The 17,686-nt window shown below is 57.4% G+C and overlaps 2 protein-coding genes across 3 annotated transcripts in view; both read left to right on the forward strand.

The window, feature by feature from the left end:
- The first annotated feature begins 5,960 nt into the window (after positions 1 to 5,960).
- RAB37 (RAB37, member RAS oncogene family) lies at positions 5,961 to 14,518 on the forward strand. Of its 2 annotated transcripts, XM_046677741.1 has the most exons (9): positions 5,961 to 6,121; positions 8,867 to 8,977; positions 10,044 to 10,085; positions 10,589 to 10,655; positions 10,754 to 10,806; positions 11,758 to 11,823; positions 12,397 to 12,453; positions 12,531 to 12,607; positions 12,806 to 14,518. In XM_046677741.1, exons 1-9 carry the CDS (start codon positions 6,029 to 6,031, stop codon positions 12,909 to 12,911), a joined length of 672 nt encoding a protein of 223 aa, XP_046533697.1. In that variant the 5' UTR covers positions 5,961 to 6,028; the 3' UTR covers positions 12,912 to 14,518. The 2 variants fall into 2 exon arrangements, with proteins under 2 accessions (XP_046533697.1, XP_046533699.1); XM_046677743.1 differs by lacking the exon at positions 8,867 to 8,977.
- Positions 14,519 to 15,494: 976 nt separating this feature from the next.
- The window catches only part of NHERF1 (NHERF family PDZ scaffold protein 1), a 17,292-nt gene continuing 15,100 nt past the window's right edge, over positions 15,495 to 17,686 (forward strand). Inside the window, exon 1 of the mRNA XM_046675882.1 lies at positions 15,495 to 16,189. Within this exon, the coding sequence (XP_046531838.1) occupies positions 15,728 to 16,189 (462 nt within the window). The 5' untranslated portion in view covers positions 15,495 to 15,727. The remainder of the gene's footprint in view (positions 16,190 to 17,686) is intronic.

Consider the following 17,686-nt stretch of genomic DNA (forward strand, 5'->3'; position numbering starts at 1 on the left):
ACCAAAGCAGAGCATGTGAACTTAACCATTCCACCATGGGGCCAGCCCCACTTCTACAGATTTGATGCCGCTGTCAGAGCTGAACAGTGCTGGGGCCATGGGTCCGACCCAAGGAGGCTGTGTCAATCTTTATGCTTTTACATTTTTGGGTTTTATGTCTTTATGTTTTTGCAAGTCCAGCTAAAGTTGGCATCTTCTAAGCCTTCTCAATGACCTCGAATGCTTGCCTTTGGAAAGTGGATATTGTTCACTTTGAAACTAAGGCATTTATCCATTCATTCATTCATTTATTCATTCATTCATCAAGAGACGGCTGGGTACCAGGCCCTGAGTGATCATATATTTCTTCTCTGCTGCTTATGATTTTCTTTCACATACAGCACTTGCACTCCCATGCTGATTCTCCCCGCTTCATCCTCCCAGCACAGAAGTGGCCTTTCCCCTCTTTCCCAAATTCAGTAGAATGTGGATGTTGTCCCTTTGAATGTTGTCCTCTCCAAGGCCTCATTCCAGGGCCAAGTGAAAACTCTTCCCAAGGCATGTAGCCAGACGCTGATTTTTTTTTTAATTCTATAGACTTTTTTCAGAATTTCCCATACAGGGGACCCATTGTGTTAGTCCAAGTCTCCGAAGAAGCAGATGCCAAAAGGAAATTAAATGTGGGATTTTATTAGGGGAAACACCTCCGAGAGAAATGGGAGAGGAACCCAGGGAGGCAGGGAGAGCCGTCAGACCATGAAGCAGGGCTGACCCCAAGTGAAAGAGAGAAGGCAGGGAGGTTGTGTGGAAGTGTCCTGGACCGCCATGCAGTGTCTGGAAGTTTCTATAAAACTGTATGGGAGTCCTTGAGCCCAAGTCAGCCATTAGGGGAGTCCTGTGTCTCCCAAGAACAGGCCTGCCTCAATGTCTCTGCCATGCTCTGCCTCTGGCTAGGAATTGCTGACGGGAAGTGTGACCTCAGCGCAAACACACTGGTGATGGATGGCAGAGCACAGCAGTGGGGCCTCAGCCAGTTATGTCTGATGGGCACATTCTCCTGGTCACCTCGGGTTTGTTACTGATGTTTATTACCTTGGGTTGAAATGAGACTTCCTCTATGCTTTCATGCCTTCTTCAATGACTTTGATAGGAAATCAAGAGTTTGGGGCCACTTCATGGCCTAGTGGTTAAGTTTGGCACGCTCCACTTTGGCAGCCTGGGTTCCCAGGTGCAGGCCTACACCACTCACTGGTGGCCATGCTGTGGTGGCAACCCACATATAAAATAGAGGAAGACTGGCACAGACGTTAGCTTAGGTTGAATCTTCCTCAAGCAAAAAGAGGAAGATTAGCAACAGATGTTAGCTCAGGGCCAATCTTCCTCAGAAAAAAGAAAAAACATCAAGAGTTGGGTGTGTGTGTGTGTGTGTGTGTGTGTGTGTGTGTGTGCTTCTGTGTATGTGTGCAACTGTGTGTGCATATGTGTTGGTGTGTGTGCACACATGCCTGTGTGTTTAGAAGGAGTCCACTCCCGCAGCCACAACGACATCTCAGAAGCCTAATTCACACTGTGGGCCCTCACCTCTCTCTGTTGCTGCCTTTCAGACCATCCTGGTGGGCGACAGTGGCGTGGGGAAGACATCTCTGCTGGTTCAGTTCGACCAGGGCAAGTTCATCCCAGGCTCCTTCTCGGCCACTGTGGGCATCGGATTCACAGTAAGCACTCTCAGGCTCTGGGCTTTGGCACGCCTGTCGGGGTTCCAGCAGGCACCAGGTGGACACTCACACTGGATCATCCAAGGAGGTTTAATAAAAAGACTATTTACCAAGGTGTAGGCAGGGGGCTGAGAAACCATCAGGGATGGGGCAGTGCCCTTGGGCAGTTACAGGGCCTCCAGCCCACTCCTGGCCTAAAAAAGGTGAGAGGAGGGAACCGCCACCAGAATGAGGGGCAGAGGGCTGTGTGGAGAGGGCCAGCTGGCAGGAGCTGTGACTCTCAGGGGAGGGACACAGCTGCCCACAGTAATCATCCTGGGCAATAAATTGGCCCCCTCCCACTCTGCTCTCCTCCTGCTCCTCCCCCTCCTTCTGGGGCTCCCCACTGGCTGAACAAAACTAAAAGCCAGAAAGCAAGGGAGTATCTTGATACAGGTTACTCAGGTCCACCTTCCGGGGCAAGATGAATCTGGAGAAGCAAAGGATGGCTTAAAATTTTAAGCACAGTCCAAACTTAGCATTGTTGTGGGGTCTTAGGGCGCTGACAGGTCAAGGGTTAAAGTTCAGTTCTTAGCACTGTCTCTCCCTGAACACAGCACAGAGGGGCGGCTCAGATTAAGGAAGTATTCTCAAGCTGTCTCTATCCACAGCCAGGAAGTACCCTTCTACCACACATCCTTGTTTCTCTCCATTGTCACACTGCCAGCTGCTCTCAGTGACCCTGGAGTCCTGGGAAGGCCTTTGCAGAGGGTTTCGCTCCTCTCTTGGACGGTATCAAGAGGAGAGGGCCCTCCGTTGGAGTCTCCAGAATCCCAGTGTCCAGTGTTAGGAAAGGGCAAATGTCATTTCTTGGGCAGCACGGGTGTTTGAGAGGCCAGCCTCTGGGACCAAGCAGAGCACAGGGCCTGCGAGGCCACACTCGGGTTGGGATACAGCAGCACCACACTGGTGGGAAGAGAGAGACGGAACCCCAGAAATTGGGCTTGCCTAAGTTCTGCAAACAGTGAGGAAGGGTTGGGCAGGGCTTCTGAGTAAAGCAGGAACGAGAGCCTGGCCAGGGTGTGTGCCAGGGCTGGAATCCAGCCTGAAACACCAGCGCCTGGGCTCTCTCGGGACAGGGAGCCGCTGGCTCCAAAGGGCTGGGAAGGGCATGCTGAGTCGCAGGAGGCAAGACGGGCCTGGAAATCCCTGAGGCCTTGGACCAGGCTGCCATGAAGCGAACCAGGATGTCTGGTGCCAGGCGTCCCTCGCCGCGGGCCCATGCCAGGTCTGCCCCTCAACACACAGGACACACGGTGCCCCCGCAACCACATGCACGTCTCCTCACCCACTCCACGCCTGCCCTTCCCCCCTCAGACATGGAGGGCGGACAGTGGGATGGCTATGGGCGTGGGGGTGCAAATTCTGACTCACATTCCACAGATGCACAGGTGTGGGACCTCCAAATTTTGTCACTATCCTGGTAAGAAAAGTGAGGCAACTCGCCTGTGAGAAGGAAGAGAGTGTGTGGTCAAACTGAGAACCCGAAGGAGCCAGAGACAGGACAGGCCGGGCCCTCCCTGTCTCCTCGGGCTGGGCCTTTTAGAGCCGCGGCAGTTTGCTTGGCACCAGTCAGCACTGGGACAAATCGATTCACCTCTGGACGAACCCGTGGGCAGCTTACTCTGAGTGAGGGCCTGAAGTCCTGACCCAGGCCTGAGCCTGGGGACACACGGGTCTGATGGGCATACAGATGGGCACATACCCTCCTCCTCAGCTGGGACACAAACCCAAGGGAACCCCATACCGGTGGTATAATTTGAGGTATTTGTGTGTGTCTGTGGTGTGATTTGAGGTGTGCATGGTGTAGGGCATGTATGTGGAATAAGAGGTTGTGTGTATGTCTGTGGTGTGGTATGAGGTGTGTGCATGGCGTGAGTTGTGTGTGTGCGTGTGCGTGTGTGTTTGGGAAGAGATGCAGACTCCCACGGTGGTACACAGCACTGGAAAGGAAGTCAGGAGGCCTGGACTTCCCGGAGGCTGTGTTCTCGATGGGCCCCCTCCTGGCCACCACATCTCAAGAGCCCTGTGCCTTAGTGAGTTGTACTTCCTCTCTCTGGGGTGAAACCCAGTTCCCCCGCACCCGCTCGGAACATCTCTCACCCCGACCCACTTCTGACTCACTCAAGACTGCCCTTGAACACACCACCTGATGTTGCCATGTCCTGGCAGACAGTGTGTGGCATACTGTGCATATGAGACTGCCCACATGCCCCAGACCCAGCGAGCCAGACAGGTATGGCCCAGGGGAGAGCCCACTGCACCTCTCCGCCATGTTCGTGGACCTCTTCCCTCAGTCCCATCAGCGCAGCCCACGTAGCAAGATAGCGCTTTTATTTCTCTGCTACTTCTGGAGCATTCACACTGATGTGCCATCTGCTCCATTCCAAACCTACCACAGGACAAAGAGCATCTCGGTCAAGCCCACAACACAAACCTCGACTGGAGGTTAGAAACCCAAAATGAAGGTGTCAGCAGGGCCACACTCCCTCTAACAAGGGGAGGATCCTTCCTTGCCTCTTCCAGCTTCTGCTGGCTCCTGGCAATGCTTGGCATCCCTTGGCTCGTAGATGCATCTCTCCAGTCTCTGCCTGTGTTCTCATGCGGCCGTCTTGTCCCTGTGCATCTTCTCTTCTTATAAGGACACCAGACATATTGGATTAAGGACCCACCCTACTCCTATGACCTCAGCTTAACTAATTACATCCGCAATGACCCTATTTCTAAATAAGGTCACGTTCTGAGGTACTGGGGGCCAGGACTGCAACAGTTCTTTTGAGGGACACGGCCTATCGGGGCATGTTTGAAGTAGAAGGTAAGCGAGCGCCATGCCACCTGCCCTCTTTCCTTCCTCCTGGGCCATTACCCTCTTGCACTGAACACCCTCGCCCCTGCAGACTTCCTGGTGAGCCCAACAGAGCCAGAGCCCAGGGCACCGAGTGGACTGCAGTGTTATTTGTAACAAGAGCCTCTGGCACCCAGCAGCAGGCAACCACAGCATCTGCAGAGTGCTGTGCAGCTTCTCCTCTCCCACACAGTGCTCTCTGTTTGAGTCCCACCCTATGTACAGATGAGATTACGGCACACTCACCTCCAGAAAATAGCTCCAGCTGATGCCAGAAATCACAGGGCTGGAGGCTGGTGCTCACACAGTTCCCACCAGGCCTACAGTTGCCTATAAGCCACGCCTGCCCCTTGCTCCTCATCCGAAAAACCTAAGCTAAGAGATGCAGGTGCCCCACCCCCCTACACGCCCCTCAAACAGTCCCTTTGTCATGCACCTGCCTTATTCTGTTGGGACGGGGTTATTGAAGGGTTGGCCGAGGCCACAGGGCCCCAGAACTCTGCTATGGGCAACCCAGGACACATTCCGACCCTGTCACCAGGAGTTGCAGGGTTCCCTGGATGTCCTGGAGACTGCTCAAAATGATCCACGACTTTATGAATTCACTTGATACCAAACGTCTAAGGCCTACTTGGTGCCAGGGGCAGAGAGCCGCACTGAATAAGGCCAGCCCTGCCTTCAGGAGCGCCTAGATTGGGAGGTGTGCGGGGAAGGGGCAGCCCAACAGGTCAGGGAGACATGAGAGGTGATGGCACTAAAGGGTCAAAGTCTGAGCACCCACCAGGGGCCAGGGAAAACCCCAGTGTACACGTGCTGCCAGGCAAATACGGGTCGGTAAACAAAACTATATTCAGATGAGCTCGGGCTGGGGTGTATTAGCAAAAGCGACACAGCCTGGGCGCTGTCCTCAGAACGCACGCCTCCTCTCAAACGCAGCGCCGCCGGCTGCCCAGGGGCGTCCCCAGCCACCCCGACCCCGGGGTGCCTATGACCGTCCGCTGGCTGGGGCTCGGGCGTCGCCTGCTGGCCGCGCCGCGCAGCGGCAGCGAGAACCCGGGCGCCCGCGCGCGGATGCCAGAAATGCCACACCTTCCGTAGCAGGCAGGGTCTCCAGGGACCGCTCCCTGTGGGAATCTAACCCCGGAGGCTGGCAACCTTGGGGGACCGGTCTTGGGGCTGGATTTGGTCCATGCCCTCAGAGCACGAAGCCGGGCCAGTGTTGCTCAGGAGCCCTGCCTGCCACTCGGCGGCTGACCTTGAGGTCCTCGCGCCCTCGCGGGACAGCCCGCTCTGGGCCAGTGTCACTGGGGTAGCGGGACGGAAGGAGGAGCCTGTCGGGGTCCGGGCCCGGGTGGTGGAGAGGGGAAGGAGTGGGTGGAGCCTAAGGCGGGGCCATTCCTTCGCTGTCCCTCGCCCGCCGCCTGCCCCAGCTCACCTCTCGTCCGGGGACATGACAGGCACGCCTGGCGCCGCTGCCACCAGGGATGGCGAGGCTCCCGAGCACTCCCCGCCCTGCAGTCCGAGCTACGATCTCACGGGCAAGGTGGGTGGGCACTGCGCCCTGCGCTGGGGACCCCCGTGCCAGCTCCGAGGGCCACCCGTCCCCGCGCCCTTTGCCCTGAGACCCCGGCCCTCCCCGCTGCGTCTACGTTGGACTCAACTCTTCCTCTAGGCAGCTGGGTCTCCCAGAGCAGGGAGGGAGGGTTGAAACATAGCCCCTGGGCCCAGCCCAGCCTCTAGGGATCTGGGCTGACTCGGCTGGGTCGGAGAAAGGTCGGAAGGACTGAGTGACTCCCCACCCTGTGGACCCCAACCCAATTTTCTTCTGCCGCACTCCGGCCAATATGAGCACCCAGGAACCCCATGCTTCTCGGTAGGGTTAAGCGCACAACCTTCCTGGGCATACGCACCCGAAGCGCTAGGAAATGGGGCTCCCTGGAGGCTCGCAGAAGACGCCCCCTGGCGTCGGGGGATCTTGCAGTTAATGCCCTTTTCCCAGCTAAGCTCAGCTGAGCCTTAGCATCAATTTCAAGGCCTTAGGCTGGAAATTCTTCAGGTTCCCAGCTGCCCCCAAGTCCTACCCCTTTCCATTCCTGCAGTCACTGCCTAGCACCTTCCAGGAGGATGTTACTAGCCAGAATGCAGGCCCCTAGGAATTTTTAGAACCTGAGAAAGATCTCAGCAGTAGTCACAAGTCCCCCACCTGGGAGAGCTAAGTCAGCTCTCTGGGGCTCCTTCCCTCTGCAGGGTGGTCCTGAACAGAAGCAGGTGGGAGTGGCAATGGACTCTGGTCTGTCTGCTCTCCCTCCGTGCCCCTGGAGCAGGGAGGTACCAGGGACTCTGAAAGAGGTGCTGAGAGCGCCTGGAACTTCCGTTCTTCATCTGTAGGGTTGGGGATACTGTCTCATGCTGCGTGGCCTTGAAGGCGACCTGCCTCGTTCTGTTCCTTTGATTCCTCCCCCAACATCGGGGCTCACTCTCGTTAGGAGCCTGGGGCCTCCACCCCCATCATTTCAGGGGAAGCCACTCTGCGAGTCACCCGCCCAGAGCCGTTAAGATAGGCGTCCTGTGTGGGCTCAAGGCAGGAAACGGGCCCCTTTTCGTTCAGGGGAGGGGGAGCTGCTGAGGGCCAGTCTCTAGGCTGCTGGGGACCGTCTGACCTCCTTGCCGGACAAGCCAGCTGGGCTGTTTGCCTAGGGGGTGGCAAGGCTGGGCAGCTGTTTGTGTTTGGTGGAATCGCTGGCTGGGTGGATAGCTGGCGTCGTTTGCTCAATGCAGCTGTGATCTGTAATGTACACAGGCGCTCGCCCTCCCTCCCTCCTTCCCTCTCAGGGGCTGGGACCCAGGAGCCAGGGAGCAGTGCAGGCTCTAAAGGGCTCCCCAGCCCCGGCCCTCCATCTGTCCCCTGGGCCAAGCAGCATCTTCAGGGAGCTGGCCCCTGGCTCCACCAGCCTGCATGCCCTAGGCCTGCCTTGGGGGACCGAATCCAGGACAGTCTGGAAGAAGCCTGGTCAGAGCTCTGTGGGCTGGATTAGAGAGGATGGGGGCCACAGGCAGGCAGTACCCAGCCCTGGACCACTCTTCCCCAAGTCTTAGGTGCTTCACACCAACATTATTGGCCCTAGCCATTAACAGACTCTAGACAGGCCTCAAAGAAATTCTCTCTTCCCTTCCAGCCACTATGGAAATCATGCCACAGAAGGGCTAAGGAATCTTCCTCAAGTCCCCCAGTAGGCCGTTTCCAAGCCAGGACCTCAGCCTTCATGGACCTTTTGCTCAGCCCCTACCTTTCCACCAAAGTTAGCTAATACCATACTCCATGCCCACAGCAGGAAAGCCTCTAGGCTCCATTGTCACGGTCAGTGCCTTAAAAAGAACTCAAACCTCGTCCCTGCTCAACCAGCCAGCTGGGAAAATTCCACTATTTGGTCTAGAACTCTGTTCTCCAAGATAGAGGAATGACTGGACAGAGGGCTCCCCTCCCCCACCCCACATGTCCCTCAGAGAAGATGAGAGGAGACTGGCCAGACAATAAGGGAGGGACACGCCCCACCCCCACCCACTTCCTCCCCTACAGTGACCCAGGGATGCCAGTAGGCAGCCATTTGTCCCACTTGGGAGGTTTCTGTTGTAAGAGATTCAGACTAAACGACTCCCCACTTCAGTATAAATTTCAACCTTTTCTAATTCATGAAACCCTTTTATAAACACAAAATGTCAATAGAAACTTCCAAATAAATGTTGTGACCAAAAAAATTGTAATTTTAGAATATGCCTTTGCAAACAATAGAGTCCCACCTCCATCAGATCCTAATGCACTCCCTTGGGTGGGAATCCCTGTCTGAGATATTAACACTTCCCCTTCTGGGCGGTATAGCCCTGCCCGCGAGTGCACACATGCGTGGAATACACACAGAGAAGGAGGGGATCCTGGCATGGTGTGGCAGGGGACAAATGTGGCCAGAGTCTAGACCACACAAATGTGGTTGTTCTCTCAGGCCACCGAACACATTTGGGGACCTCTTAGTGCTGAGGTCTCAACTCAGGCTTCCAGGAAATTTGGTGAGGACAGGAGTGTCAGAGGGAGAGCGCGAGTGGCAGACTGAGCCAAGGAGTGTGGAGAGGAGGGGCAGGCTGAAGCAGCAGCAGGCTTTCCAGAAGCAGGTGCCCCTCGGGGCAGTCAGCATCCTTCCTGGCCCTCTGCCTGGTTTTTCCAGGGCCTCACTCCCTGGAAACTCAGAAATTTGCCCCAGCTCCCCATTAACTGCCTCTGCCCCCCAACCCCTAGGTGATGCTTCTGGGAGACTCAGGCGTCGGCAAAACCTGTTTCCTGATCCAATTCAAAGATGGGGCCTTCCTGTCCGGGACCTTCATAGCCACCGTCGGCATAGACTTCAGGGTGAGGTGGCTGCAGGCTCCTCCTCCCAGCAGCCAGCTGGGGGGCTACAGCTCAGACCCAGGGGTGCTGTCCTCTCCTTGCCCACCTTGTTCCTCAGGACTGTTGTGGCTCACTGCTCAGAGGGCACCAGGGGCGGCTCCCCTAGGGACCACAGAAGAGCCCGGTTAGAGGAGTCTTGGCTTGGTGGCCTCCTTGCCCCCCAACAGGATATAAGAAGTGAGAGATTGAGTCTTAAAATTCTGCCCTTGAGCGGGGCAAGGACATCCCACCATGTGAGCTGAGCTTCCTGGCCCTCAGCCCTTTTGCTCATGACCCCCTGAGCTGGGCCCCTCTGGCAAGACCTCAACAGTTAAGCAGTCTTTCTGGAGTTCCTGGGACGCACAGCACTGAGCTAGGTTTAAGAGCTGGGCTGGCCCTGTGGGGAGAGAGCAGCTTGCCAGGGTCCCTCCCTCTCAGCACCTGTATAAATCTGCATCAGGGATGCAGAGCACTCCAAGCACTGCACACCCAAAGGCTCCAGGAGGGGAAGGGTCTAGCCCTGACAGGTGGGGCTACACAGAGGCCAGGGGCCTCCCTCCCAGTGGGAGAGCAAGGAAGCTTCACTTAGGAGAACCAGCAGGCAGCTGGAGGAAAGATGACCCTACAGATCCAGCCTCTGAGGTCCCCAGGGTGCTGGTGGGCATCCCATCTCTAAGGGCTCAGTTGCAGGATGGGACTGAGCTCCGGGAGAGGAAGATAGAAGTGGGGAAGAGGCAGTGCCCCCAGTGTCCAGCCCTGTGGAGCCTGCTGAGCCCTGGCAGAGCCAGGCAGGTTCTCAGACCTTCTCTTGCCCTGGCATGGGGGGAAGAAGAGAGGGCTCCGCAGTGAGGGCATCTGGGTGCGGGGTCCCGCTGCCCTGATGGGGTGATCTGGCTGGAGACATGTCTGGGGCTCACCACATCCCCTCTAGCCCTGGGGAGTGACCAGGACAGGATGTTTGCTCCTCAGCAGGGTGTCAGCAGAGCACGGGAGCCAAGCCTTCCCTGTCCGCGGCACCCACCTCTCCCTCTGCCTTTTTCTCTTTCAGAACAAGGTGGTGACCGTGGATGGTGTGAGGGTGAAGCTACAGGTGAGACCAGAGGCTGCAGGGGAGGGAGAGGAGGGCAGAGCCTGCCCTTGCTCCTCACCCGAACCACAGGAGGCCTGCAGCCCTGCCCTCAGCCTGGGGTAATTTCCTGTGGGGGCCCAGAGAGGAAACAGCTCTTGTTTGTTTGATGTCTGCAGACAAAGCAGTTCCCAGGCGCCCTCTCTTCCATCAGAGGCAGCCCGAAGTGCCTTCAGAAAGCTTAGGCTCCCTCTATCTCCTCCCCAGTTTCCTGGGCCTCCTCTGCTCTAGGAGGTTGGACACCCTAAGCCCCTGGGCTGGGGAAGAGGCGACAGCACTGAACGAGCTTGAGAACTCAGTGACTACCACAGTCCAGGACATCATCAGATGTTCAGAAGCCCATGAGAACCTAAAGAAGGAAAGATCCCACCTTCCCACACCTCCCTCGTACCACGACACGGGCTTTCTCTGCCCAGCACAGTCCCTGCCCCCTGCCTCCTTCTGACCGTTTATCTGTCCCTTCCTAGATCTGGGACACAGCAGGACAGGAGCGGTTCCGCAGTGTCACCCACGCTTATTACCGAGACGCCCAGGGTAAGTCACTTGTGCCCTCCAACTCCTTTCCCCAACCCACTTGGACCATCCACCTTCTGCCCCAAGTTCCCAGTATGACCTCTCTCTCCCCTTGGCAGCCTTGCTCCTGCTGTACGACATCACCAACAAGTCTTCCTTCGACAACATCCGGGTAGGTCCTCCCTACCCACCACCCATAAGCATCCAAGGCAGGGTCTGTGCAGGCAGGGACTGCTTCCTGCTTTGTGAGAAGAGGGTGGAGCATGGAACGCCACTATCTTCTCAAAAACACCTGAGCTGTGACTCAGACGTAATAAGCTGCTCCCGGGCATTTGACTGGCATGTGGGCAAGGAAGCCAAGCAGGCTGTTGTGTGCCTGTGCCACCTTCTTAGCCCTGACTGTAATTCATGAGTGTGTTTCACAAGAAAGTGTTCAGAAAGTCCCTAGCTCCATCCTGGACAATTACGCTCAGAAACCAAGCGAAGAGCCCGAGCAGAAAAGCAGAAAAAGCACACATCCAGCCCCAGTTGTAAGACAGTGACTCAGGAATGCAGAGTGAGTGGCTCTGTTCTCACAACCAAACTATTAGAAAATAGAGGTAATAATTGAACAAATACAAACATTGACTCTGAGCACAGTAGCGTAAAGGTTCCATATGCTTCCTGACCTCAAAGTGTTGACAAACTGGGGGAACAAGACATGCAGATATAAAACAGCTTATAAACTGGATGGAAATCCATGGCACTCATACTGCCACCTCCAACTCCATGCTCATGGCAGACATCACTAATTAATCAGTATTTTTCATCACTGAGCCCTTATATGGCCATAAAATTCCCAACATGGCACTCCAGGAAATCGCGGTGACAACTAACTGATTGAGATGAAGCCTCTGCCACCTCTATCTTCCATAGAACTGGGAGTTGCATTCCATGGGGTTTGGTGACACTCAAGACTAGAGAGACCAGAACAAAAATGCAGATGAGACAATGCACAGGACATCGTGTTTGGGAGGGGCAGTGAGTAGCCCAGGATAATCAAACAGAAGAAGGAAGAATGAGAGGGAGTGGGTGAGTGGCTGGTGCCCGTCCTCGGCCTGGCTCAGCCCACCCTCTCGCACAGGCCTGGCTCACTGAGATCCATGAGTATGCCCAGAGGGATGTGGTGATCATGCTGCTAGGCAACAAGGTGAGTGGCTCCCCAGCAGGGACAGCCGACCCCTCCCCTCGTCTCCCACTGCAACAGCGTTAGCTCTACCCAGCCCCATAGCCACCCAAGAGTATTAGCTGGACATCCTTCCAGGGAAGGACTCTTTCAGTCTCCAGCTCAGGAGTCAGACCTATTTGGCAGCTTCAGCCCATCCCACCTGCCCTCTTAAAGCTTTGGAAGTGATCCCCTGCAAGGAAAGCTCAAGCTCCGACTTGAGAGAGCCATGAGGGTCACACATGAGGAGCTAAGACTGGAAAGGGTTAGCCCTAACTACTGTCACTCCTCTGAGGCTGGCTCACCACACACTTGCCAAGAGAGTCACCCACCTCCCCCAGGAAGAGTGAGATCCCAGGGCTAGGAGCTGGGTAACTCAGCCTGACCGCACAGAAACCCTGGCCCCATGCCAATCATAACACCTGCAGTCCCACAGGCCACCAGCAGGGGGTGGGCAGCGCCTGCTCATGGGGCAAAAGATGGGCCAGCCAGGGGCAGAAGAGGGGCCATGTGGGGTCAAGGCTTCCTTCCCCAGAGTGACCCACCTGGGCTTGACAGGCGGATGTGAGCAGTGAACGAGTGATCCGTTCGGAGGATGGAGAGATGCTGGCCAGGGTAAGTGACTGCCTGTGGGCAGGGTGAGGGGTCGGGGCAGCCAGAGGCTGGCCCTGAGGATACTCTCTCCCTGGCAGGAGTACGGAGTTCCCTTCATGGAGACCAGCGCCAAGACAGGCATGAATGTGGAGTTAGCCTTTCTGGCCATTGCCAAGTGAGAGCTGAGCAGGGAAGGGAACCATGTGGGGCAGGGTGGCACCATCTGGGAATCCAGTAGGGCCTGGCCTCTGGCCCAGCCCCTGGGCCCAACTGCATTCTGCATTCCGAGGTCCATCTGCCCGGGGCCATTGGAGAGGGGAGGCTGCTCAGCTCTTCACTCCTCGCCCAGCCCATTTCCCTCTTCCTCTTCAAGGGAGCTGAAATACAGAGCCGGGCGGCAGGCCAATGAACCCAGCTTCCAGATCCGAGACTACGTGGAGTCCCAGAAGAAGCGGCCCGGCTGCTGCTCCTTCTTGTGAATCCCCAGGGGCTGAGGGGAGGCTCCAGAGGCCCAGGAGGATGCAGCCTTCTCCCCCAGACCTGGTTTACTCTGAGCAGCTGAGCCAGTGGGGAGAGAACAGGGGGACTCAGTGCACAGCCCCTCCTTCCCAAGAGACAGCTGTACTCCTGCCCTACCTAGTTCCTGTAGCTTCCCTGCGTCCCCAGGGAGGGGAAAATATTTATATTTCATTTTAATGATACATAATTTAATTTTTTTAAAAAAGGGGGGGTAACAGAAAGCCCAGGTAAAGATCTGGTGGCCCTTTTGCCGTCTAGTGCTAGGACTTAGGGAGCCAGGCCTCCCTCCTAGCCACCATGAGGGCAGTATTGCTCAGTTCAGCCCCAGGGGACCCTGATGCACTTCTGGGGCGTGTGGGCAGGCAGTGGCTCCATTCCCACGCTCACTTCAGCCGGAGAGGAGCTGAGCAGACCCCAGCCGTCATGTCCTCCAGCTTGCCAGGGAACAATCTTCCCCAGGAAGACAGGGCCCTTGTGCTGGAGTTAGACCAAAGCCTCAGGGGAGATAAGAGATGTGGAGATTGGGCAGGGACCCAGCTCCCTGGGAGGGGGAGAGAGGAGTAGCAGAGATTAGGTCTGCTTGGCTACCTCTGGCCTTACCAGCCCCCTTGGGGAGGTGTACCCTTTCCCTCCAGCCCACAAGCAACTGGAAACATTTAGTTCCTGTTCTCTGGATCTCAGATCCCATGGAAGCCCCTCCTCCCTGAATCCCTGGTCTTAACTACCTTTCTGCTTGTGCCCCTCGACACCTAAGGTCACAGCTAGGAAAAGATTGGTCTTCTGTCCCAACCCTTTGGCAGGTATGCAGCCCCCAGGCTACTTCTTCAAGCAGCTGTCGTGCTTCTACTGGATAAAGAGCCACACAAAGAGAAACCCCGACCCCTGGAACAGGTGGGAGGCAGAATTGAGCAAACCTCACCCCACGTGGATCCCCCTAAATCCAAGCACTGCCTCCTCCCTGAAGCCCACGCCCGTTTCTTCTCAGACAGACACCAGGGCCAAAACTGCTTTATCTCCCCTTCTACTGAGCCAGGTGAGGGAGTGGGAGGTCATCCATTTCTGGTAAACCAACGTGATGTGTGCAAAACAAGGTCATGTGGGTAAGACTGGGGTGCGGAGAGGGGCAGCAAGGAGTTCCTGTGAGCGAAGGTCATATCTCTCCGAAAGCCCTGACCCCAGCAACCAGAAGGGGACTGGATCCATGAAGGTCACGACCTACAGCACCTTACTCCTGCTCTCCAGGCCAGCTGCCAGGGAGAGGCACCTTTGTTCCAGCTCTCCAGGCCAGGGGCGGGGGAGAGGGTTGAGAAAGAGGTGTGCATATTTCCAAGGCTACTGCATTTGCTTCCAAGGCAGAAATCTTGCTCTCTGAGCAGAGTCAGCAGCTCCAACTTGGGCCAGATAAGGAAGCTCTTCGGGGCCTCTCCCAGGCAGAGCAGGGAGGAGCGTGACTTTGCTGGGCTCTTCTGGGGCCCAAGGCAGGTCACAGGCGATCCAATCACGTAGGCTGCTCTGGGCCTCTAGCATTTGTGTTTTTCGGAATTAAATTGCAGTGTTTCGGAAAGTACACACTGTCCACTGCTTCTCTGAGTTGTGCGGGGGTTAGGGATCATGTTGAAAGGATTGTTACTACGTATTGGAAGAACTGTCATTGACTGCCAGATTCATTTGATCCTTATCCTTCAATGTCCCCAACTGGTCACCTCACCCTTTACAGACTGTCCCCAGCCTCCGTGACCAGCCTCTCATCTGCAAGAAGCACCTGAAAGAAGGTTTATCTTTCGGTCCTAATCATTTTTCTTTATTGAAAAAAGCCAGGTCTCTTTGCCCTGTAGCTATACTCAAGATTACCTGACTCTGTTCTGCCTCTCTCCACCCCATCTCCCTTGCCAAACACTGACGCCAGTGCCCAAGCCATTGCCCTAGGTGGCCTGTCTTCAGTGGGCAGCCCCGAGAAGCCTGGGCTCTCTGTTGAGCCCTCACCCCTATAAGCAGGTTCCGGGACAGCGCAACGTGACTCCGCAAATGGGAAAATACCGTTATTCAAACAACTCTGTTGGGTCCGAGGTGGACCTCCGTCGTATTTGTAAGACCGCTGGGACCTCGCAGCCCCGGAGCAGGAGCGGTTTCTTCGACAACAGTCTCCCCCTTCGATTGGAGTGGCACACAAGGTTTTCGCTAAAGGCTGTTAAAACGTTAGGGTCCTTTACCCAAGGGTTGGCTCTCCCTAATCCCAGCCACAGGTGGGGGAAACCAGAACAGAGCCTGCGGGTCCCTCCGCCCTGTACCGGGAACTCGCCCCGCCCCCCGCCTCAACTCCGGCCACTTGGTAACAAACACTTTCACTTCCTGAGCCCTCTTTCTTCTCCCGCCGCGGGTGGCCGCGCGGAGCGCACGGCCCCGCCCCTGCGCGTTCCCATTGGCCGGCGTCTTTCACCCAGCCAGAGCGCCCCCTGTCCGTGGCCCCTGATTGGCCCGTGGTGGCCCACACCCTCCGCGCGGCCCCGCCCCCGGGGCAAGGGGCCGGGGCGGGTTCTGGAAAGCTCAGACGCCGCGCGGGGCGGGGATTGGTCCGCGAGCTCCCGCTTTGGCTCGTCGCAGTTCGTGGCCGCCTCTGCCAGGGCACCTGCTCGCTCGGCCTGTCCCGCGGTGCGGCGATTCCCTGCTGCGCTCGCTCCTGCCTCCTGATCCGCAGGGCGAGGAGAAGGGCTGGACCGTCCTGTCTCCGGACCCCGACTGGACCCCACGGCGCGCTGCTGAGCCGTCGCACGGCGAGATGAGCGCGGACGCGGCGGCCGGGGCGCCCCTGCCCCGGCTCTGCTGCCTGGAGAAGGGTCCGAACGGCTACGGCTTCCACCTGCACGGGGAGAAGGGCAAGATGGGCCAGTTCATCCGGCTGGTGGAGTCCGGCTCGCCAGCCGAGAAGGCGGGGCTCCTGGCCGGAGACCGGCTGGTGGAGGTGAACGGCGAGAACGTGGAGAAGGAGACCCACCAGCAGGTGGTGAGCCGCATTCGCGCCGCGCTCAACGCCGTGCGCCTGCTGGTGGTCGACCCTGAGACGGACGAGCGGCTGCAGAAGCTGGGCGTCCAGATCCGGGAGGAGCTGCTGCGCGCCCGGGAGGAGCCCGGGCAGGCCGAGGCGCCGGCCGTCGCCGAGGCGCTGGGGGCTGGCGGCGACAATGAGCCGCAGGCTGCCGCGCCGGAGCCGCGCGAGGCCGAGAAGAGCCCTCCGGAGCGGGTAAGTGCGGGCCCAGGCCGAGGGCCGAGGCTGGAACGGGGTGGGAGGGGGGATCGAGGAGAAACCAGGCGCCCGGGACTCCCAGTCCTGCGCCCGCCTTGTCTTTCTGAAACTCGATCCTCGAGGGAGGGACTGCTTCCGCCAGCCGACGGGGCGCACTGGCAGTTGCAGGCTTGGGGGCTGCGTCCCGCTACCCCTACTCCCTTCCCCAGACTGGGCTGGGACCCTGAGCGCCTTTACCACGTGCACCTCTTGTCCCTTGGCCTTTGGGAGTGGGGCGAAGGAGGGCGGCTCAAGGGAGCCCAGTCCTGTTTTTCTAGGTTCTGTTGGTAGTGAGTGCTCCCATTCCTCGGGACCCCCAATGTCGCCCTCCCCGCCCCAGAGGTGCCAGCTTCCTCCCCGGCCACTGTGGGTGGTAACAGAAGCTGGAGTGAAGCGAGCGCGCCCCGACTTCCAAAAGCTACGGGAATAACAACCCCATTTGTGTGCGGAGCCCCAGCGCTGGGAGGGGAGCGTTCGCAGGCCGGGTTCTCCCCACACATCCCCTCTTCCCTCCAACCCGCTGGTGTGTGTATCATTAACTTCAGCCCGGCTGGACTTCATCCTTCTGAAGTCCGGCCTGTGACTTCTGAGAGAGAGAGAGAGGAAGCCCTACTTCTCAGGGCAGTGTGTGGGGGTGGGGTGCGGGGAAGAGGTGCAGAGGCCTCAGGGTGGTGGCAGCTCTACCACCCAGGAGGATTTATGATTCTCAGGAATGTGAGGAGTAAGCGCTTGCTTGTATCTGGCAGTGGGAGGGAGGACCTTGGAGGAGGAGAAATGGCTGGGGAGAGGGAGGGGAGGTAGTGGTCCATGATACTTGGCCAGCCGGGCTCACCATGGGCAGGTGGTCCTGCCCTGGCATCATCTGTCTCACTCTAGTTCCCAGACAGCAAGCAGGCTGGTTGCCTTTTGCCTATGTTTGATGTTTCCCCAAACTAGCCCAGTTTGGATCAGCTGCAGGAGGGGCAGTGGCCAAACAGGAGCCTCCTGTTCCCAGAGAGTGAAGGGGGGGAGGCCTCCCCAGGGCCCATTTGGCTCGCACCAGCTCTCCACCTGGTGGCATCATGTGACAGGGGTGTCAGTGGTGCCAGCAGGAGCCTCCCTGGACAGAGAAAGGGCACTTTTAGTTCAACCTTAAGGTAGAAGTTGGAGCTCAAGAGAACCAACTGGTTTAGTGGCAGTGAAGGAAGTGAGGTCACCAGGAGCCCTGTCCAGCCAGAGCTGGGTGCCGGGAATGCCAGGGCTGCCCGGCTCCCACTTCCTGCTGCTGCCAGGCTAGCATTGGCAAGGACTGGGGAGGGGTCGGAACACCCCTGGCAGGGATTTGGCACCAGGGAGTTGAAACCTATGACCTCTGGTCCCAGGCAGAAATCCAGTTTGAACTTTGTGCCGAGTGCATCGATTTGCCATTCCCTAGTTGTTTTTTTTTTTGGACTTTGGCTCTCGCACAAGTAACCT

This window comes from Equus quagga, chromosome 11 (assembly GCF_021613505.1).
Source record: "Equus quagga isolate Etosha38 chromosome 11, UCLA_HA_Equagga_1.0, whole genome shotgun sequence".
Taxonomy (NCBI): domain Eukaryota; kingdom Metazoa; phylum Chordata; class Mammalia; order Perissodactyla; family Equidae; genus Equus; species Equus quagga.